Source organism: Orbicella franksi, chromosome 12 (assembly GCF_964199315.1).
Source record: "Orbicella franksi chromosome 12, jaOrbFran1.1, whole genome shotgun sequence".
Lineage (NCBI taxonomy): Eukaryota > Metazoa > Cnidaria > Anthozoa > Scleractinia > Merulinidae > Orbicella > Orbicella franksi.
In genome coordinates, this window is record NC_138156.1 from 11,230,362 (window position 1) to 11,254,423 (window position 24,062).

General features: G+C 39.7%; 2 protein-coding genes and 1 pseudogene across 2 annotated transcripts in view; 1 reads left to right on the forward strand and 2 right to left on the reverse strand.

Annotated features, from left to right (window-relative positions):
* The window catches only part of LOC145463123 (monocarboxylate transporter 12-B-like), a 219,012-nt gene that overhangs the window by 121,971 nt on the left and 72,979 nt on the right, over positions 1 to 24,062 (forward strand). The window lies entirely within an intron of this gene.
* LOC145463462 (E3 ubiquitin-protein ligase TRIM71-like) lies at positions 6,001 to 8,585 on the reverse strand (annotated as a pseudogene).
* LOC145463817 (E3 ubiquitin-protein ligase TRIM71-like) lies at positions 14,777 to 19,666 on the reverse strand. The gene has a single exon (XM_081447612.1). It carries the CDS (start codon positions 19,337 to 19,339, stop codon positions 17,096 to 17,098), a length of 2,244 nt encoding a protein of 747 aa, XP_081303738.1. The 5' UTR covers positions 19,340 to 19,666; the 3' UTR covers positions 14,777 to 17,095.

The window sequence follows — 24,062 nt, forward strand, 5'->3', positions numbered from 1 at the left end:
CTTGTACTCATGGGCGTGGCCTTTATATTGAATCATTCACAGTACAGTATTGTGTCCTATATCACTGGTAGTGCTCTGGCTAGTTTTTGTCACCTTTTTTGTATCGCATGTGATGTAGTGTATTATATTTGAAAAACACCCTATAGTGTGAAAATAAGAACCTGTATTGAAATTTTAGCCTCGAATGGTTCTTATATGAAGAGTGCCTAACTGGGAAATTTTAGCCTGACAGGTTCTTAAATTTTAGGTTCTTATACGCGGATTTTTACTGTATTTATCAACTTGGAGGTTTATAAAAGTAAGTTAACCACCGTAGTAAGTTAGTGAAGCTGACATTTTCGAGCGTTAGCCCTTCGTAAGAGAAAAGTAAAAGAAAAAACTGCATTTGGTAACCCAGTGGTATTTAAACTGACACCAAAAGCTAATAGGCAAACATAACAAAAATAACCAAAACACGCTCTGTGACTGACTAGCATTCCCCCAGTTGCACCACTTTGAGCTCCCACATTCTCAGGAAACCAGAACTACTGCAAGCACAGTCAGGCCTCTTTAGCCACTATTAATTAGTTGTGTCTGAAAATATTGTACAGGGTAGCACTTTTGCCTTATTAATACAGAATTGGCTCTGGTTTGATAGTCTGGGTTAAGCCCTGGACGGTGAAGTTGTGCTCTGATCTTGCCTAAGATGCTTACCTCTCACAGTTCATCTTTTTTCGCAGGTGTTTAAGTAAGAAGTGTTAAATCAAAATGCTTTAGTTAAAAGTAGCCAGGTAAAGTCAGGTTCAGAAGTGCTAAATTTACCTCCTACCTGTTTCTTAGTGCAACCCATGCAATGTGATATTCTAGCTTCTGAGGATATTAGCCTCAATTACTGAGCATATGTCCCTGTACAGTGTACAGTCAATTCTCGCCCCTTTCCCTCAGCTCTGTAATTCTGTGACCCGGAAAATTCTTACTGATAAAATGCATGCAGTCCCTGAGAAATACTTTCAGTGTTTTCGATTTGCTATTTCTTCAGTTGTTCATAGTTGCATATGAAAATTCTCCATCTAGCGCTATGTCACCAAATCGGTGTGAAATTTCTGAAACTTTTTTTCTTTATTCAGGCTATGAATTATGACACCGTTCAGAGTATTTATAACAATATGGTGAAAACAGCTGAGAGGACCAAAAACTAATATCAGCCAATTAAAATTACTTATTACAAGTTCAGTATTTTCCAGTAATGAACCAGCTTAAGTCCGTTACATTTTGATAAACCCTCCGCCGCCGCACCCCCTACAAAAAAAACAACTAAGAAAACAAGCTAACGCGAAAAAAAGTCCCCCTAATCTTACTGCAGAAGTAAAATGCAATAAAATTTTTGTCTATTTTAAAACCTCCAACTCTTGGCATGTGTTGTTTCGGTTGCATTATTACTGCTTCAAAGATTTCTGTTGCTGCGCTCCGCGCGAAAGAAGTATCATTTTCATGTTGTAGGTGAATAAACAGTTTATAATTTTCTGTTGAAGGATAAGAAAGGCTTACCGCTCCTCTGTCAATGGTCCAATAATTGTATTTTTAAACGGTGAAACAGTTTGGGAACTCGAATAGTAGCCTCCCATACAAAACTTTTTGGGTGCCCTTCCCTCTCCTTTCTCCCTGGGGCGTCAAAGTAAAACCAAAAGAAATTGAAATGAGAGATCACAAGGAACGAGTGAGAACTGGAAAACGCATCTGACCAACTTGATAACCCGGGATCGGTGATAGGTTTTGTACCGGATTGGCGGAGGTTGAACGTGGAACGTGCTCTTCAAATTGACCAATCAAGGGCCAGTAGTGGCATGCGGAGTGTAAGAATACAGTCTGTTAATAACTCAAAAATCCAATTTACAGAAAAAGATTTCTCGTCACATGGTCCTCATCCACCGAACTTACACCCGCTTCCAGTGTTACGTGCATAGGCGATGTCTTTCGACCATCTTTCGACATGCTATGCGAACGGCTGAAAGACCATTTAACTGTGAAACGGGCAATTTTTCCGGTTATTAACCGAACAAATGACAAATAAACGATACTTACTGACCTCAAATGAGTGAGGAAGATTGTGGCCTTTACATGTTTCCCGATTAACAGGATAAGGTTACATGCGTTTTTCTGGTCCAGCCTCGCTTTCTTGCTAGGTCACGTGACCACCTCATAATCAGCGTGCAGCTGTCTCTAAATGATCAACTGCGTATTTCTGCCAATTTTGAGTAAGTTTGACAAGCTTTTACAAACATTAAATTTAGTAATATGTAATATCAGGAGCTCCTGGTAATATTCTATTCCAGCCTCGTTTTCATACTAGAAAATCACGTGGCCACTTTATAATCAGCAGTTGTCACTATATAATCAACTTACGAATATCTTCCAAGTTTGGCGGTTAACTGATGGTTATTGATGAGGTTATAAAAAATTTAATGTCGCAGCCTCGTTTTCATGTTGGCTCGTATACCTCCGATTTTTAAAGGAGTAGGTCACTCCAAAAACCGTGTATTTTTTTCCATCACCAATAAAAAGTTCACATTGAGTTGAGTTACTCACCGTTGTTTTAGCTTCTGAAGTGGATGCGATCCCAATGAAAAAGAAGTGAAAAGTTTGACACCGGGAGCCGCCAAGGAACGAAAAGAGGTAGCTATCAGTTATACTTTTAATTTTTAAAAATATGTTTGCCCGGCAGAACTGTCGTTGACTTGACTGGGTAAATATTATTTCTGCGCAAAAAATTGAAACTCCTCGCTGGACTACAGGGCTCGAATTTCAAGAAAAAACCTTGGGGCCAGTTGGCCCCTAAGTTTTCAGGTTTAGTCGCCAGCACAAGTATTTTAGTCGCCAAAAATTTTCGACCCTTCAGGCAATACATTTTCACGAAGAAGACGCTAAAACGGCGTGAATCACGGGTCAGTTTCATGTATAATCAGTTCGCCGCTTTTTTTCCTATAATAACAGGGAAAATGGCTGAATTAAATTCTTTTCTTCATTTACCAGTCTTACCAGTACTTATAAAAAAAGCTTCCATGTTGCAAGCTTTTAATTCATTATATTTCGTAGACTGGCGCTAGGGTTTTCGTGTTTTCGTGTTCATTGATGCATAGCGACTGCATGCGTTTTTTGGAAGTGATTTATTAAATTTCTTAGGGTACCGTGGGAACTTCAAAAGCCCTGCAGATTTCTTTAAAATTACAAGTCAGACTAACCCCGTACGGTTTTCCTTTATCGAAAAAGTATTTTTTCGCTTTATAAATCTCTTGTGTGCGCCAAAATCAGAGCGTCTTTAATAATCGGCCAGGGATGAGGTAAACTACTTACAAATTTTTAAATGCTGTCTAATTTGATTTGGAATACATCGGAAGAAGTAGTTAACTGTACATCAGTCCTATCTACATATGGACAATTACCGATAACAAGTCCTGGTATAGCGAAATCCGATATCCGCATGTAAATAATATTTTGTATGAAATGTGTTACAATTTGTTTTCAATTTTTTCAACAAGATTCATCATTAATTAAGGACAGTTTTTTTGCATTCACATCATTTTTAGGAATTATAGTTGGTAATGAAAGCAAATCTACGGTAAAAAATGAAGCTTTAATTTTACTGCATGCTTTGTCAAGTAACGAGGCGAGTAAACACGACACATGCGATACGGATAAACACACTAGCAGAGTGAATTTTCCTTCATCAGCTAGTGTTTACGCATGTAAAAGTTGCATGCACTTTTTTCTTCTATCCAAAATATATTACAAATGCTTAGCTTTCCAACAATACAAATTACAATTCTCACAAAAAAAACTCATGTAATGATAAGGAATGTCGTCAATTTCACATTTCTCACGTCAAAGACGTCGATTTCACTTCGCATCTTACATGTAAAAGTCACTGCGTATTTCACAAGAGTCCACGTAGTCCATAAGTGTAAAGAAACCTGGCAAACACGTATGAGCACGGGCAAAAAGTATCCAAATTTTATAAGTAAAAACACAGGCTTGTGAGGTGGAAAGCATTCGCCCGATGTAAACACACCATTGAAAATTCGTCAGTTTCTGTGATACCAGAACTCCCTCCGCATTGAACCGCCAGTAAAATAAACATGGAGAGAAATCAAATCAAAATAATTATACTGGGGATTTACTTAAGCCATCAGTTCACTTCTGAGAGCAATTAAAAATCAAAAATAAACCTCCTCTTCCACTAACTGCGTCCATTGCAATTGCACTGCAAAATGTACCTTCCATCTTGGTGACCTACTCGGGCTGTTCTCGGCAACAAACACATTCTCTTTGCGTCGGCATGGTTGCACATCTCTCACAAGTACACCACAGAGCATTTTCCAATCGATCATTCCATCCAACTTGATTATTATCATCCGCGGAATCACTAGCACGTTCTGGCTTCAAGCGCAGCCATACTAAAGCTTAAAAGAACAAACACATTCTCGGACGGAATGACGTCACGGATATGCGGCCTGGCCTTCAAGATCCTTTCAAAATGGCGGCTCCCGGTGTCGAACTTTTCACTTCTTTTTCATTGGGATCCCATCCACTTCAGAAGCTAAAACAACGGTGAGTAACTGAACTCAATGTGAACTTTTTATTGGTGATGGAAAAAAATACACGGTCTTTGGAGTGACCTACTCCTTTAACCCTCCTAAAAACCCGTCCTAGCAAGTTGCAGAGTTGCCACCAAAACTTTTCATGTTTACTAGACCCTAATGAACACTCTTAGACTGGTGCCTTGCTTTCAGCACGAATTCCCACCGGATTACATTTGCTCCCAGACTATAAAGTAGGAATCAAACTATAGGAAACTAAGCGGCGAAGAAATACGAAAGAAAAAATTGAACGCTTTTTTGCTGGAAATAATTCAGCTCAAATCCATTTTACAGTAGGAGATAGCAGAGGAGTTCAGTGGAACCTTAATGCAGTGAGTTACCAAGTTGTCCTTTATAACAGGGGTTCGTTCTAATAGAGTTCTTTTCAACACATTTTACTAATAGTTACCTGAAAGAATATACTTCAATCGAATTGGGAAACAACAGTAAACCTTAAGTTATGAAGCCATTGAAAGGCGGATCTATTGCCTCAAGCATTTCTGCTTTTCTATACTTCTCGTCGCTTTTGATTTTAAATTTTGTTACTGACACAAATTGTAACAAGTTCATATTGTATTAAAATTAAAAGGATCAGTGGAAGCTATAAAGTTCACGTTCAAGAATATATCGTTCGTTACACCCGGGTTTTCTTTATATATTGGTCTTGATGTAAGGCGAAGTTCCACAGAAATTCACGAATCAAAATTATTCAACAAAGTTGTTGCACAGCAAACCCCTACTACCATGCTATGCGTCATCATTAGCTCTCATCAAAACGTTGAATAAAAACATTTATTTAAAAAACTTGTCCTGTAAAACGTTACAAATGTGTATATAATAGCAGCTAAGTTGTCACGTAATCGGACAAATGTAACACAATGCACAAAACTTTTTCTTACACAAGCCACTGTCGTTTTATTTCAGCAATGTAAAAGTGTAAACTACTAACTACAAAATGTTTTGTAAACAGACAATAACATTTACAATTTAGCCTTTTAAGCTATCTCGGTGACAAAATAATTCTGGTTTTTTTCAGTCCCCAAACCATCTTTTTTCTAACTCAGTTTACTCTACATGTGAAACTAAAACTATCAAATAAAATAAACCATATTATTATCTTTAATGACTGTATTTCTACTCAACGGAGAGGTTCTGGATGGGGTTTAAAACGCAAATAACAACATTTTACTTCCTTAAGTTACCATTCAGACCCAAATCTAACAAGATAATCAATTAAAACCGAACTTGTTAAATCAAGACTAAGATGATCTCATTAACATGAACAGAAATATTTATAAAACATTTTCTTAGTATGATCAAATCAAAGAAATCTGAATCATGACATAATGTTTTCGTATTACGTCATAAAGGTGAGTAGATTTCATATCTACTCAAAAATCTGGATGCGATTATTATCAAAATCAGTCCGGCACAACTATCCTACCATCACTGGGAACTGCTGTAGAGACTGGGATATTAAACTCTCCTATCCTGCTGCCTTTTGTTCCAAACTTTGCGATAAACCTCCCACTCAGTTCAAACACCTGAACTCTGTGATTCAATGCATCACAAACCATCAGGTGTCCTGCCTTGTTAACAGACAAGCAACGAGGTTTATTGAACTCCCCCTCCCCCTCCCCTGCTTTCCAAATTGGTACAAAAAATTCCCACCCCTATCGTGCACTTTGATACAATGTTCATTACTGTCTGACACTGTAAGATATTTGTCATATTGGGCACAGTGGAAAGGAAAAGTAAAAGAGCCGTTCCCGCCAATTTTCTGTAAAAGCTGGCCGCTTTGAGAAAAGATCTTAACTAGTTTGTTATGTGAATCTGCAACAATAATATTTCCGTCACAGTTAACAGACAAGCCATGTGGCTTTATTAGCTGGTGATCAAGATTTCCTTTGCCTCCAAACTGGTTCAGGTACTCACCCTGATCACTGAACAATTGAACGCGGTGGTTGTTACTGTCCACCACTAAAATATTCTCATTCTTTATATCAAAACCTATCCCAGGAGGACAGTTAAATTCTCCCTGTTTATCACCCTCTCTACCAAACGATCTTAAGTAAGTTCCATCACTATACTGAATACCTGAATTCTGTGGTTATCAGAATCAGTCACTGCAATTTCATTACGTTCATTCACTGCCACTCCCCATGCGCCGACAAGCCTTCCAACAGCCGTGCCTCGCTGTCCAAACGATAAAACAGGCCTGAACTGCCTGGGTTTAACTTCAACAGCAAAGAGGTTGCCACGGACATATTCTTTATTCACCTTCACTGATAATTCAAATTGTCCAGTTTCTTTGACGAGATAGCTGACTTTGTAGCTGCCATGGTTGTTATCTTGAACTCGTGCTTTCGTTGCACAATCATTGCCTTGATGATTTCTGATTTCCACCGTTACATAGTCACGCTCGTCATAACATTGTTCTCCTTCAGCATTTCTTGTTGTCAAAACAAACTCTGCTTCAAGTCCGACAAACGCTTCATTAATTCTTTTTCCATCTGTACTTGAAAGAAGCGGTCTGGTCTTGGAAAGTAGGGGTTTTAAGGAGCCAATGTTTTCAGCGTTTGCATTCTCAACTAAAGTTTGATTTTTAACGAAATCAAACACGAGAGAGTTTACCCCGTCACGATCGGCTGCGTTTTCTTGGCCAACTTCCTCCTGAAATATTTTGTTTAGCAGTTTGTTTTGCTGCATGATTTCGGCGCTAGCGCTTCGTTTCAAAAAAGTTTCCGCTTTGCCCAGTGTTGCTTCAGACATTTTCACCTCATCTTCAATCTCGCTCTTTTTTGTTTCAAGACGTTGGAGGGATTTTTTCGCCTGGTTCTCAACTTCATTAATGATGTCTTGCTTTTTCGTATCGATAACTTGAAATATTGTCTCGGCGAACTGCTCCACGCTTCTTTTCACAGTGGCGACGTGTTCCTGAATTTAAGCACAGTTTTCGTCAATTTTAGTGATTTCATTTTTCTTCACTTGCACTCTTTCTTTCTGAGATTCAATCGCAGATTTCACTTGTAACTTGCGTTCATTTGCAGCTTCTTCCAAAAACATCTTGGCGTGACCTTCGTGATTTGTCAAGGCAAAAGCGTTGCAAGCTGAAACTTCACAGATCTTACAAAAGAATTCCAGTTCTTTCTTTTCGTGTCCTGGCTTTCCACTGAATGCAGCTCGTTTTAACACTTCCTCTATGTCTTGATCTTGGAAGTCTTTAATCGCCAACACTGGGTGCTCTTTATTAGCTCGGATTATGATGTTCCCAGTAATACGATCGTCACACCAGAATGCACAACACTGGAAGCAGTACAAACTCTGGGAGCTCTTTTTGTCGCAATTTCCACATTTGACTGCCGTAGTGTTACACTCTTTGATAGCCAACACTTCTAGGAGACTGTTGATGCGAAAGTTGGTCAGCAGGTCCTTCAGGTTTCCACTGCTAGGGACTCTACTCTCTCTTCTACATTCTGGGCAGGTTATGGTATCATGGGGGCCACTCATTCGTAGAATCCCGTTCAAGCAGTGAAGACAAAAACTGTGTAAACATGGCAGCTGTTTCGGATCAGTGAATGTAGTCGTGCACACAGAACAGGATACTTCTTCATGAAGATTGTTTAGCAAGGTTTTTATATCCATGATTGTAAGCGGAACACGAAATGGGTTGGGAATAGAAAACGCCGTAATTAAACGGTGAAGTCTTGTGATCGGATATGGCTTTTATTAACCTGATAATACTGACCAATCACGAAGTGATATTAGATATGTTTTGACTTCTTGTCTGCTTCCGTAGAATAATTATAACAGAACGCCAAGGATTCTTAGAACTGTGATCAGCAAAGCTTGACCTACAAATTAAAGCTGTCATGCAACTTGTCAATGTGGGTTGCTTTGGAAAAAGCTTTGAAATATCACAGGACATGTCGAAATTATTTTGTGTTTCGCATAGTTTGTAATCGCTCTCTTACTTAGCTGACTTTATATCAGCCCGTAAATAGCAAAAGATACCTTAGGGTTGTTTAAGAACACGCTTATTAGATTTTCAACAATCAAGGACCTTTGTGGTACGCGATTTAGTTCATATGTAAATATTTAAGAGAGCGCGAAGGAAATATATATAGAAACGAGTTTACATACCGCGACGAGGTCGTGCTAGAGAAACGTTACGTTGCATAATGAAAAAACATCCCATAGGAAGCTACTAAGCTTAATGGTTATTAACCGCGTAAGAACGGACGCTCGAAAGTAACTACTTCAGGTGCATTTTCGGGGAAACAATGGAGAATGATACGTGTAACATATAAAAATCTGGACAGTTTGTCACGTTATTCCCTTGTAATCAAATTCATTAATCAAACCAGCTAGTCTAAGAACTTATTCCCTTCATAAACATCCTAATGAACCTTTGACTATAGACACATGATCGCATTTAAGACTGCATGAAACCTCCAGTACAGAATGGGTATTACAACGCATGGAAAACTGAACATTCTACTAAAACGTTCCTCCCCACCACCCCTCCGTCCACTCTTAATTCTTTAAAAGAGAGAACTTGAGGCAGGGAAGGGTGGACAATGCTGTTTTTTGTACAAAACTACACAATTTTTTAAAATAACTTTTAATCACTTTAGAGTAATCGACCAAACACATCGTTTAACCCAGCATTTCTTAAACTATAGCAAAGTATGCTAGGCACTAATCCACTTCATTTTCAAGCTTTTAAGTTTGTAGTCTGGCATTTTCAAGTTCAACAGGATCTGCCAAATAGCCTCTGTTTTCTACGCTTGTGTAATATTCCATTAACTTCCTGGGTGGGCGAGCTCTTCTTGGGATCCTGCGCCCTTCAAACTTCTCTGGTTTGAGTAAGAGGCGTAGACCCAGTTTGTTGTAATAAGCAGAAGTGATTTTTCCACCCTGTCGTTCGATGGCTCAGTTTATGGCTGTTTTCGACGCTCTGTTTACTTCAATATCAAATTTAGCCTGGAGCAAGAGGTATCCTGCCAATTGAGATGTTAAGTATGCCTAAACAGCCACAGGTGTTGTTTTAGTGAGCTATTTCACAGAAGGCGTATAAGGTCTGGGCTTATGCCCTGTTTCTTTAACACAAAGAGGCTAGGAGTATTTCTACTCCCGCGCCCCGCCCCCACAGATGGTATGCTGGTCCGTTGAAGGGAGCAGCATTTCCATCATTTTATCCGTTCTACCCATTTATCTATATATCTGAGTGGGGAGAGGCACTGATAGAAAGAGGTGTTTTCCCCAAATTAGGAACACATCACAATGATCCGGGCTGGGCATTAACTCGTTCTTCTCGATCAGGAGAGTAATACGATTAGTCCTCGGTACTTTCCACTAGTAAACAACGATGGATGGGTTAAATACTAAAAAAAGTTGAAGAATAAGCCAAGCTTGCATTCATGATCTCCAACCTCCAAGATCAGATATATAAAATGTTCAGCTACTTACTCCCTCCTTCCTCCACCACTGCCACTATCAACAATACAAGCCACTGGGATTATATCTTGGTCCGGTATATATAGTTTCACCATTTTTCTCTTGGTTTCACCTGATCGTAAGACCTTCTGGTAAGGAAAGGCTAAGTTTGTATACGAGCCAAGTAGCCCATCGGGTCGGAGCTTATCCTCGTTTCCGTAGCATGAAGCGACTATGAATATTTCTACTCCCCCCTGCATGGGATGCTAGTCCATCGCAGGGTTACCCCCAGCATTAAATTCGTCGGTAAACATTTGTACACCTGGGTGTGGAGAGAGGCACTGTGACAGTAAAGTGTCTTGCCCAAGAACACAACGCAATGTTCCCAGCCAGAGCTCAAACCCAGACCACTCGTTCCGAAGACGAGGCCACCGCGCCACCCCAAAGGAATTAATTTTTAAGGAATTGTTGGGCTAAATCTGTAAGTAAAACACTCATCTACAGTAGAAATTGGGGTATAAGAACCTAGGTTTTCCAAGGTAGCCTCAATAGGTTCTTATATAAATGGTGTTTACTGTGAAATCAGACTACCTAGGATCACCTAGGATATTAATGAGGTTCTTAATTTATTCTTAACTTGTACTCATGGGCGTGGCCTTTGTATTGAATCATTCACAGTACAGTATTGTGTCCTATATTACTGCCAGTGCTGTGGCTAGCTTTTGTCACCTTTTTTTGTATCGCATGTGATGTACCGTATTAGATTTGTGAAAATAAGAACCTGCATTGAGATTTTAGCCGAGAATGGTTCTTATGTGAAGTGTGTTTTAACTGGAAAATTTTAGCCTAACAGGTTCTTTAATTTTAGGTTCTTATACGCGGATTTTTACTGTATTTATCAACTTGGAGGTTGATAAAAGTAAGTTAACCGCCGTAGTATGTTAGTGAAGCTGACATTTTCGAGCGTTAGCCCTTCGTAAGAGAAAAGTAAAAAAACACTGCATTTGGCAACCCAGTGGTATTTAAAATGATGCCAAAAGCTGATAGGCAAAGATAAAAATAACCAAAAGATGCTCTGTGACTGACTAGCATTCCTCCAGTTGCACCACTTTGAGCTCCCTCATTCTCAGGAAACCGGAACTACCGCAAGCACAGTCTGGCTTCTTTCGCCACCATTAATTAGTTGTGTCTGAAACTACTGTCCAGGGTAGCACTTTTACCCTATTAATACAGAATTGGCTCTGGTTTGACAATCTGGGTTAAGCTCTGGACGGTGACGTTGTGTTTTGGCCTTGGCTGAGATGCTTACTTCTCACAGTTCCTCTTTTGTCGCAGGTGTTTAAGTGAGAAGTGTTAAATCAAACTGCTTTAGTTAAAAGTAGCCAGGTAAAGTCAGGTTCAAAAGTGCTTAATTTACCTCCTACCTGTTTCTTAACGCAACCCATGCAATGTGATATTTTAGCGTCTGAGGATATTAGCCTGAATTACTGAGCATCTGTCCCTGTACTGTGTACAGTCAATTCTCGCCCCTTCCCTTAAGGTCTGTAATTTGACCCGGAAAATTGTTACTGATAAAATGCATGCAGTCCTTGAGAAATCCTTTCAGTGTTTTCGATTTGCTATTTCTTCAGTTGTTCATAGTTGCATATGAAAATTCACCATCTAGCGCCATGTCACCAAATCGGTGTGATTTGGCTATGAATTATGACACCGTTCAGAGTATTTATTACAATATATATGGTGAAAACAGCTGAGAGGACCAAAAACTAAAATCAGCCAATTACAATTACTTATTGCAAGTCCAGTATTTTCCAGTATTGAACCAGCTTAAGTCCGTTACATTTTGACAAACCCCCCGCCGCCGCATCCCCTACAAAAAAAACTAAGAAAGCAAGCTAACGCGAAAAAAAGTCCCCCAAATCTTAACGTAGAAGTAAAATGCAATAAAATTTTCGTCTGTTTTAAAACCTCCAACTCTTGGTATGTGTTGTTTCGGTTGTACTATTACTACTTCAGAGATTTCTGTGGCTGATTTGATAGGGAGGCTCCGCGCGAAAGGAGTATCATTTTCTTGTTGGAGGTATCTAAAAAGTTTAACATTTTCTGTTGAAGGATAACAAAACGTTATTGCTTCTCTGTCAATAGTCCAATAATTGTATTTTAAACAGGGAAACAGTTTGGGAACTCGAAAAGTAGCCTCCCCATAGAGAACCTTTTTGGGTGCCCTTTCCTCTCCTTTCTCCCTGGGGTGTCAAAGCTAAAACCGAAAGAAATTGAAATGAGAGACCGCAGTGAACGAGTGAGAACTGGAAAACGCATCTGACCAACTTGGTAACCCGGGATCGGTGATAGGTTTTGAACTGGATTTGCGGAGGTTGAAGGTGGAACCTGCTATTCAAATTGACCAATCAAGGGCCAGTAGTGGCATGCGGAGTGTAAGAATACAGTCTGTTAATAACTCAAAAATCCAATTTACAGAAAATGATTTCCCGTCACATGGTCCTCATCCACCGAACTTGTACATCCGCTTTCAGTGCACGTAACACTGAAAGCTGGTGGAAGTGTTAACCATATCACGTCCTTATCCATGATTTACTCAGGGACGTATTTGCCCGTGAACTGGTATATTCAGGTGAAATGGGGGAGTGATCTGTAGTGCCTTCGCTACTTAGTTACTATCAAATTGGCATTAATGCATGAGATTGGCATGACACAGGAATGCAGAAAACGTAAGTAAGTGTGTGGTATGATATAACGTGACATGCAAGTAAGTGAATATAGCTAGTGCCTGACATGAGTGTATGGTACTACAAAACGTGACATAAGAGTAGGAAATAATAAGAGTAAGCGTGACATCTGTGAAGCCAGTCGAAACAATTCTGAGGAAACAAATTAAATCGAAAGCACTACATTTTGGAAGCACATCGCTTACATGGTTAAAGGAGGAATCACACTATAGGAAAGTACGCGGCGAAGAAGGAAATAAGAAGGTAAAAATTCAACGCTCTCTTACTGGAAATAATTCACCTCAAATCCATCCAGGTGATCTGACCGTAAATAATTAACCAATCATCTTCAAGGAGAAATTATTTTTAAAGCCGCACAGAATTCTTTGCGCGCCTAGTGGAGTTTGTCCTGACCTTCGGAATGTAGTCCATCGACACATCTATAGGGCTGTGAGGATAAACATGGCAGTTTTCAGTCGGAAGGCTTTTTTTCTCATCATGCTTTGGTTGTGAGTGGAGTTATAACTTTACTACCGAGGATTCTTAAAGATTTTTAAACTAAGAAAAGTTCAGTACTCGATTATCTAGACCAACAAAGTCAGTGAGTTGGCTTGTGGGCCTTCTGCATGGACACATGGCATGTTCTCTCCCGCAAGAGGTGGTTGAGCCTTCTTTCCATTGATCCATACATTTTGATGGCGTATTCAGCTTTGTTGGTTGAAGGAACTGTGTGCAGAAGACGCAAGGAAGCCATCTGTGCTGCTCCAACTAAAGATGGATCTTGTACAATCGGATATCTTTCCTCCGGATTCTCATTGGTGTCGTCGCAGAGATCGTTAATGGCAAGTCCTACATCAGTTGCGAGACTTTGTTCAACATTTCTCGCAGCTTCGTTGTTCCAGGCTCTCTTCCACAGGCCAACAATAGTTTTATTCTATGAGGTTTTTTGTGTCTTACTACTTATAAAGTTTTCTCCACCCATTTTCCGCCGCTTGCTCTCTAGAAAGATGGTTTTTCTTCTTAAGCGCTCGAAAAGTGCAGGTAATCATGGCGCGTTTGCGGGACAAATCTAAAACCTTCCAAGGTCTTGTTTTCAATCCTAACAGGGATAAATTACTGCTTTGGGCTTTAAAATAGAAAGGAAAAATACAAATCAATGTTTAGGTGGCCTCAGTATGGAGGATCAAGTAGTACAGAGTCCGTAGAACTTAGTCGTGAAGAAGGTTTTCTTCCTACAACCGCCGCGAAAACATGAAGATCAGAGCGCTTTCAGATCGCAGATTTAAAGCAGCTTTTCGGACTTAAGAAACAAAAATGGTAATGTACATTATTACTTCGAAGTTGAATTCAACTTTTGGAACGATTGGTAAAGCCACAGGCGTTAAAATGTCTGGAAAAGCGGTCGGTAAAAACTCAAGCTTTTGTGTTAGCGTAAATGAGAATAATTTGCACATGTGGTCATGCATGCAGCGAAGCACTTGTGCAAAATTTTGAACAATTTTTTGCTTTTAACTAGGTTTCTTCGCCTCAGCGTGAATGAAAATCTATTGTTATTGACCTTCCTTTCGCATTTCTTTCATTTGGTTCCCTGTATTTGGGAATTTTAGGTTTTAAAAGTGAACAGTAACTTGCACGCTGGATTTCTGCATATTTAATTTACGGCGACCTCCAGGCGCTTTGTTTATTTTGTTTATTCGCTTCGTTCAAATATTTCCGCGTCTTATTAAGCTACTACAGAAAGGCTGGGAAAAGAACCGAAATGGCCACTAAGTAACACAGTTGAAATACGACTGATCTCAAAATGATTGGCTTGTTTTTGTCGTCTTTTTGATTTACGACTTTCATCTTTCTTTCCAGCGCCGTCATATTTTCGTCGCGCGGCGAAGAAATTACTCGATATCTTGTTTTCAGATTGATTTTACAAGAGTTCTTTGCTTTTATTTTTTGTTGTTTTCTCAAATGTTAGCCGTTGCAAGGATGAAATTCGGTTGTATTTGGTTTCGTTTTGTCCCCCAACGTCAATAATTAACTCATTTTCGCAAAGTCAATTTTCTCTGCTTCTGTGAGACATTTTGCCGTGCGGTAAGGAAATGATATAATTTCTTGTTTCCTCGCCAGTTTTGTACATCAGGCTGAGTTCTTTTTATTACTATTTTTTAATATTTCGACCCTTCATTTGTTGAAATAAACAATGTCTTGAAACCTGATCTTGTGTCTGTGGTTACTCCGCATATGGTTTAGGGGTGGGTCGGGGGCAATTTCATTCGGGCGTCAATAGGTTAGTGCACGTTTGATTGTTTGAAGTTGTGTAAGCTGTTCATAAACTGCCCCTGCGCATTTTTGGACAGTGTCATAGTCGTCATTTCCCAACGAAAGAGCAACTGTTACACTGTGCTCAGTAAATTATAAGGCTCAATGATTTTCACTCTGACACTTTTCTCCCCTGTGAAATGGCGTGACCATTTCAGCCATGGGAAACCATCATGATGCTGTTGGTTGGTGTTGTAACTGCACTCTGTACACCTGACTGAATAAGAAATAGTGTAATGTAATTCTCAATGTCAGCATAGCCCACAGCTACCTCTCCAAATTTATTAAAGGTCGGGCCAATCTTTTCTAGCAATTCTTGGCGTGTGCCATTCAGATTATTAATTTTTTTTCTTTACTGAGTTGGAGAGCGGTTGATCGAATGGTCGACCGAACTAGTGTTGTGGCCGACATACGATAATAATAAAATGAAAGACTAAATAAAAGCAAACTAGAGATCGATGGAATACGGTACCTTTAATACTGTATAGAAAGTACACTATTAAAAGCAAATTGAAATAAAACACCAAGTGAGTTTGAAGCTTACAATGCGATGCGCCAGCGCTGCATGATGTGCGATTCAAGTATTCAAATCGCTTCCATCCAAGTATAGAAAAGATTCACCGTCGAAAGAGACTTCCCAACTGTCCAAATCAACACTTCTCATATTTACAGCACAATTCCGAGTTTCAAGCGTGGTATAAGACAAGACAAAATAATTGTGAAAAGCATCAACACTCGCTTTGCCAGTGACCGCCATCGTTCAAATGCAAACTCACGACTAGGCGTGGGCTGCCTTATGGGATACGGCAATAAAATTTTCTCTCCAGTCTCGCGCAATGACGTCACCAGATCACCTGGATTTTACAGTGGGAGATAGGAGAGGAGTTCAGTGGAACCTCGATGCAATGAATTACCAAGTTGTTCTTTGAACAGGGGTTCGTTCTACTAGATCTAGAGTTCTTTTCAAAACATTTTTCTAATAATTACCTAAAAGAATATAATTCAATTGAAATGTGAAACAACAGTAAACCCATTGAAAATGCAAGCCATTGAAAGGCGGGTCTACTGTACCTCAAGCGTTTCTGCTTTTCTATACTCCTCGTCGCGTTTGATTTTAAAGCTTGCTACTCGGAAAAAAATTGTAACAAGTTCATATTGTATTAAAATTAAAAGGATGGAAGCTATTAAGTTCACGTTCAAGACTATATCCTTCGTTACACCCGGGTTTTCTTTATACATTGGGCTCGATATCATGAGGCGAAGTTCCACAGAAATTCACGAATCAAAATTATTCAAGTATGCTGTTGCACACCAAACCCCTACCACAGTGCTATGTGTCACCATTAACTCTCACAAAAACGTTGAATAAAAACATTTATTTAAAAAAACACTTCTCTTATCAGACGTTACAAATGTGTCTATAATAGCAGCTAAGTTGTCACGTAATCGGACAAATGTAACACAATGCACAGTACTGCAGTGTTTAATTACAGCAATACAAAGTGTAAACTTCTTTTGGAAAAGTTAATTCAGAACAAACTACAATTTACAAGCTAATCTTTTAAGCTACCTCGGTGACAACGCTTCCTGTTACACAGGCCACTGTCGTTTTCTTACAGCAATATAAAAGTGTAAACTACTAACTACAAAATGTTTTGTAAACAAACAATACCATTTAACTCAGTTTATTCTACATGTGAAACACAGACTATCAAATATAATCAACCATATTGTTACATTTGAATAACTGTATTTCTATTCAAGGGAGAGGTTCTGAATGTGGTTTAATCGCAAAATACAACATTTTACTTCCTGAACTTACCATCCAGACCCAAGTCTAACAACCAATTAAGACCAAACTTGTTTACCCATGACTATGGTCGCTTAACCTGGTCAGAAATATTTTCGATTTGTAAATCATTTTCTTAGCATTATAAAAATAATGAGAGAAATGTGAAACATAACGTAATTTATTCGAATTATGTCATAGGTGAGTATATATCATTTCTACTCAAAAATCTGGATGCGATTATTATTGAAATCAGTCACAACTATCCTACCATCACTAAGAAATGCTGTAGAGAATGGGTAATGAAACTCTCCTGTCCCGCTGCCTTTTCTTCCAAATTTTCCTACAAAATTCCCACTCAGTTTAAACACCTGAACTCTGTGATTCAATGTATCACAGACCATCAGGTGTCCTACCTTGCTGACGGACAAGCAACGAGGAGCATTGAACTCCCCGTCCCCCTCGCCCTGCTTTCCAAATTTATACAAGAAATTTCCATCCCTATCGTACACTTTGATACTATGTTCATGACTGTCTGACACTATAAGATATTTGTCATATTGGACACAGTGATGGGGAAAGGTAAAAGAGCCGTCCCCGCCAAGTTTCCGTAAAAGCTGGCCGCCTTGAGAAAAGATCTTAACTAGTTTGTTACCTGAATCTGCAACAATAATATTTCCGTCACAGTTAACAGACACTCCATGTGGATTCATTAGCTGTTGATCAACATTTCCTTTGCCACCAAACTGGTTCAGGTGCTCACCCTGCTCACTGAACAATTGAACTCGGTGGTTTCTACTGTCCGCCACTAAAATATGCTTATCAAAAGCTATCCCGCTCGGAAAGCCAAATTCTCCCTGTTTATCACCCTTCCTACCAAACGATCTTAAGAAAGTTCCATCACTACTAAATACCTGAATCCTGTTGTTACCATGATCAGTCACTGCAATTTCATTACGTTCATTCACTGCTACTCCCCAGGGCTGTCTTAGCATTCCAACAGCTGAGCCTTCTTGTCCAAACGATAAAACAGGTTTGAACTGTCTGGGTTTGACCTCCACAGCAAAGGGGTTGCCACGGATATATTCTTCATTCACTTTCACTGTTAAATCAAATTGTCCAGTTTCTTTGGAAAGATAGCTGACTTTGTAGTTGCCATCGTTGTTATCTTGGACTCGTGCTTTCGTTGCACAATCATGGCTTTGATGATTGCTGATTGCCACTGTTACACAGTCACGTTCGTCATAACATTGTTCTCCTTCAGCATTTCTTGTTGTCAAAACAAACTCTGCTTCAAGTCCGACAAACGCTTCATTTACTCCTTTTCCGTAGACAATTGACAGATGCGGTTTGGTCTTGGAAAGTACGGGTTTGAAGGAGCCAACATTTTCAGTGCTAATATTCTCGAGTAACGTTTGATTTTTCACGAAATCAAACTCAAGAAAGTTTACCCCGTCACAATCGGCTGAGTTTTCTTGGCCAACTTCCTCCTGAAATATTTTGTTAAGAAACTGGTTTGGCTGCATGATTTCGGCGTTTGCGTTTCGTTTCAAAAGTGTTTCAGCTTTGTCTACTGTTGCCTCGGTCATGCTCACGTCATCTTCAATCTCGCTCTTTTTAGTTTTAAGACGTTGGAGGGATTTTTTTGCCTGGTTCTCAACTTCATTAATAATCACCTGCTTCTTTGCATCGATCACTCGAAATATTGTCTCGACGAACTGCTCCACTCTTCTTTTCACACTGGCGGCGTGTTCTTGAATTTTAACACAGTTTTCATCAAGTTTGGTGATTTCATTCTTCTCCATTTTCACTTTTTCTTTCTGAGATTCAATCGCAGATTTCACTTGTAACTTACGTTCATTTGCAGCTTCTTCCAAAAGCATCTTGGCGTGACCTTCGTGATCTGTCAAGGCGCAAGAATTGCATATGGGAACTTCACAGATCTTACATAAGAGTTCCAGTTCTTTCTTTTCGTGTCCTGGCTTTCTACAGAATGCTGGTCGTTTCAACACTTCCTCGATGTCTTGATCTTGGAAGTCTTTAATCGCCAACACGCGGTGTTCTTTATTAGCTCGGATTATGTTGTGCCCAGTAATACAGTCGTCACACCAGAATGCACAACACTGGAAGCAGTACAAACTCTGGGAGCTCTTTTTGTCGCAATTTCCACATTTGACTGCCGTAGTATTACACTCTTTGATTGCCAACACATCTAGGAGACTGTTGATGCGAAAGTTGGTCGGCAGATCCTTTAAGTGTCCACTGCTAGGGACTCTACTCTCTCTTCTACATTCTGGGCAGGTTATGATATCATGGCGGCCACTCGTTCGTAGAATGTCTTCCAAGCAGTGAAGGCAGAAGCTGTGTAAACATGGCAGCTGTTTTGGATCAGTGAATGTGGTCATGCACACAGAACAGGATACTTCTTCATGAAGATTGTTTAGCAAGGTTTTTATATCCATGATTGTAAGCGGAACACGAAATGGGTTGGGAATAGAAAACGCCGTAATTAAACGGTGAAGTCTTGTGATCGGATATGGCTTTTATTAACCTGATAATACTGACCAATCACGAAGTGATATTAGATATGTTTTGACTTCTTGTCTGCTTCCGTAGAATAATTATAACAGAACGCCAAGGATTCTTAGAACTGTGATCAGCAAAGCTTGACCTACAAATTAAAGCTGTCATGCAACTTGTCAATGTGGGTTGCTTTGGAAAAAGCTTTGAAATATCACAGGACATGTCGAAATTATTTTGTGTTTCGCATAGTTTGTAATCGCTCTCTTACTTAGCTGACTTTATATCAGCCCGTAAATAGCAAAAGATACCTTAGGGTTGTTTAAGAACACGCTTATTAGATTTTCAACAATCAAGGACCTTTGTGGTACGCGATTTAGTTCATATGTAAATATTTAAGAGAGCGCGAAGGAAATATATATAGAAACGAGTTTACATACCGCGACGAGGTCGTGCTAGAGAAACGTTACGTTGCATAATGAAAAAACATCCCATAGGAAGCTACTAAGCTTAATGGTTATTAACCGCGTAAGAACGGACGCTCGAAAGTAACTACTTCAGGTGCATTTTCGGGGAAACAATGGAGAATGATACGTGTAACATATAAAAATCTGGACAGTTTGTCACGTTATTCCCTTGTAATCAAATTCATTAATCAAACCAGCTAGTCTAAGAACTTATTCCCTTCATAAACATCCTAATGAACCTTTGACTATAGACACATGATCGCATTTAAGACTGCATGAAACCTCCAGTACAGAATGGGTATTACAACGCATGGAAAACTGAACATTCTACTAAAACGTTCCTCCCCACCACCCCTCCGTCCACTCTTAATTCTTTAAAAGAGAGAACTTGAGGCAGGGAAGGGTGGACAATGCTGTTTTTTGTACAAAACTACACAATTTTTTAAAATAACTTTTAATCACTTTAGAGTAATCGACCAAACACATCGTTTAACCCAGCATTTCTTAAACTATAGCAAAGTATGCTAGGCACTAATCCACTTCATTTTCAAGCTTTTAAGTTTGTAGTCTGGCATTTTCAAGTTCAACAGGATCTGCCAAATAGCCTCTGTTTTCTACGCTTGTGTAATATTCCATTAACTTCCTGGGTGGGCGAGCTCTTCTTGGGATCCTGCGCCCTTCAAACTTCTCTGGTTTGAGTAAGAGGCGTAGACCCAGTTTGTTGTAATAAGCAGAAGTGATTTTTCCACCCTGTCGTTCGATGGCTCAGTTTATGGCTGTTTTCGACGCTCTGTTTACTTCAATATCAAATTTAGCCTGGAGCAAGAGGTATCCTGCCAATTGAGATGTTAAGTATGCCTAAACAGCCACAGGTGTTGTTTTAGTGAGCTATTTCACAGAAGGCGTATAAGGTCTGGGCTTATGCCCTGTTTCTTTAACACAAAGAGGCTAGGAGTATTTCTACTCCCGCGCCCCGCCCCCACAGATGGTATGCTGGTCCGTTGAAGGGAGCAGCATTTCCATCATTTTATCCGTTCTACCCATTTATCTATATATCTGAGTGGGGAGAGGCACTGATAGAAAGAGGTGTTTTCCCCAAATTAGGAACACATCACAATGATCCGGGCTGGGCATTAACTCGTTCTTCTCGATCAGGAGAGTAATACGATTAGTCCTCGGTACTTTCCACTAGTAAACAACGATGGATGGGTTAAATACTAAAAAAAGTTGAAGAATAAGCCAAGCTTGCATTCATGATCTCCAACCTCCAAGATCAGATATATAAAATGTTCAGCTACTTACTCCCTCCTTCCTCCACCACTGCCACTATCAACAATACAAGCCACTGGGATTATATCTTGGTCCGGTATATATAGTTTCACCATTTTTCTCTTGGTTTCACCTGATCGTAAGACCTTCTGGTAAGGAAAGGCTAAGTTTGTATACGAGCCAAGTAGCCCATCGGGTCGGAGCTTATCCTCGTTTCCGTAGCATGAAGCGACTATGAATATTTCTACTCCCCCCTGCATGGGATGCTAGTCCATCGCAGGGTTACCCCCAGCATTAAATTCGTCGGTAAACATTTGTACACCTGGGTGTGGAGAGAGGCACTGTGACAGTAAAGTGTCTTGCCCAAGAACACAACGCAATGTTCCCAGCCAGAGCTCAAACCCAGACCACTCGTTCCGAAGACGAGGCCACCGCGCCACCCCAAAGGAATTAATTTTTAAGGAATTGTTGGGCTAAATCTGTAAGTAAAACACTCATCTACAGTAGAAATTGGGGTATAAGAACCTAGGTTTTCCAAGGTAGCCTCAATAGGTTCTTATATAAATGGTGTTTACTGTGAAATCAGACTACCTAGGATCACCTAGGATATTAATGAGGTTCTTAATTTATTCTTAACTTGTACTCATGGGCGTGGCCTTTGTATTGAATCATTCACAGTACAGTATTGTGTCCTATATTACTGCCAGTGCTGTGGCTAGCTTTTGTCACGTTTTTTTGTATCGCATGTGATGTACCGTATTAGATTTGTGAAAATAAGAACCTGCATTGAGATTTTAGCCGAGAATGGTTCTTATGTGAAGTGTGTTTTAACTGGAAAATTTTAGCCTAACAGGTTCTTTAATTTTAGGTTCTTATACGCGGATTTTTACTGTATTTATCAACTTGGAGGTTGATAAAAGTAAGTTAACCGCCGTAGTATGTTAGTGAAGCTGACATTTTCGAGCGTTAGCCCTTCGTAAGAGAAAAGTAAAAAAACACTGCATTTGGCAACCCAGTGGTATTTAAAATGATGCCAAAAGCTGATAGGCAAAGATAAAAATAACCAAAAGATGCTCTGTGACTGACTAGCATTCCTCCAGTTGCACCACTTTGAGCTCCCTCATTCTCAGGAAACCGGAACTACCGCAAGCACAGTCTGGCTTCTTTCGCCACCATTAATTAGTTGTGTCTGAAACTACTGTCCAGGGTAGCACTTTTACCCTATTAATACAGAATTGGCTCTGGTTTGACAATCTGGGTTAAGCTCTGGACGGTGACGTTGTGTTTTGGCCTTGGCTGAGATGCTTACTTCTCACAGTTCCTCTTTTGTCGCAGGTGTTTAAGTGAGAAGTGTTAAATCAAACTGCTTTAGTTAAAAGTAGCCAGGTAAAGTCAGGTTCAAAAGTGCTTAATTTACCTCCTACCTGTTTCTTAACGCAACCCATGCAATGTGATATTTTAGCGTCTGAGGATATTAGCCTGAATTACTGAGCATCTGTCCCTGTACTGTGTACAGTCAATTCTCGCCCCTTCCCTTAAGGTCTGTAATTTGACCCGGAAAATTGTTACTGATAAAATGCATGCAGTCCTTGAGAAATCCTTTCAGTGTTTTCGATTTGCTATTTCTTCAGTTGTTCATAGTTGCATATGAAAATTCACCATCTAGCGCCATGTCACCAAATCGGTGTGATTTGGCTATGAATTATGACACCGTTCAGAGTATTTATTACAATATATATGGTGAAAACAGCTGAGAGGACCAAAAACTAAAATCAGCCAATTACAATTACTTATTGCAAGTCCAGTATTTTCCAGTATTGAACCAGCTTAAGTCCGTTACATTTTGACAAACCCCCCGCCGCCGCATCCCCTACAAAAAAAACTAAGAAAGCAAGCTAACGCGAAAAAAAGTCCCCCAAATCTTAACGTAGAAGTAAAATGCAATAAAATTTTCGTCTGTTTTAAAACCTCCAACTCTTGGTATGTGTTGTTTCGGTTGTACTATTACTACTTCAGAGATTTCTGTGGCTGATTTGATAGGGAGGCTCCGCGCGAAAGGAGTATCATTTTCTTGTTGGAGGTATCTAAAAAGTTTAACATTTTCTGTTGAAGGATAACAAAACGTTATTGCTTCTCTGTCAATAGTCCAATAATTGTATTTTAAACAGGGAAACAGTTTGGGAACTCGAAAAGTAGCCTCCCCATAGAGAACCTTTTTGGGTGCCCTTTCCTCTCCTTTCTCCCTGGGGTGTCAAAGCTAAAACCGAAAGAAATTGAAATGAGAGACCGCAGTGAACGAGTGAGAACTGGAAAACGCATCTGACCAACTTGGTAACCCGGGATCGGTGATAGGTTTTGAACTGGATTTGCGGAGGTTGAAGGTGGAACCTGCTATTCAAATTGACCAATCAAGGGCCAGTAGTGGCATGCGGAGTGTAAGAATACAGTCTGTTAATAACTCAAAAATCCAATTTACAGAAAATGATTTCCCGTCACATGGTCCTCATCCACCGAACTTGTACATCCGCTTTCAGTGCACGTAACACTGAAAGCTGGTGGAAGTGTTAACCATATCACGTCCTTATCCATGATTTACTCAGGGACGTATTTGCCCGTGAACTGGTATATTCAGGTGAAATGGGGGAGTGATCTGTAGTGCCTTCGCTACTTAGTTACTATCAAATTGGCATTAATGCATGAGATTGGCATGACACAGGAATGCAGAAAACGTAAGTAAGTGTGTGGTATGATATAACGTGACATGCAAGTAAGTGAATATAGCTAGTGCCTGACATGAGTGTATGGTACTACAAAACGTGACATAAGAGTAGGAAATAATAAGAGTAAGCGTGACATCTGTGAAGCCAGTCGAAACAATTCTGAGGAAACAAATTAAATCGAAAGCACTACATTTTGGAAGCACATCGCT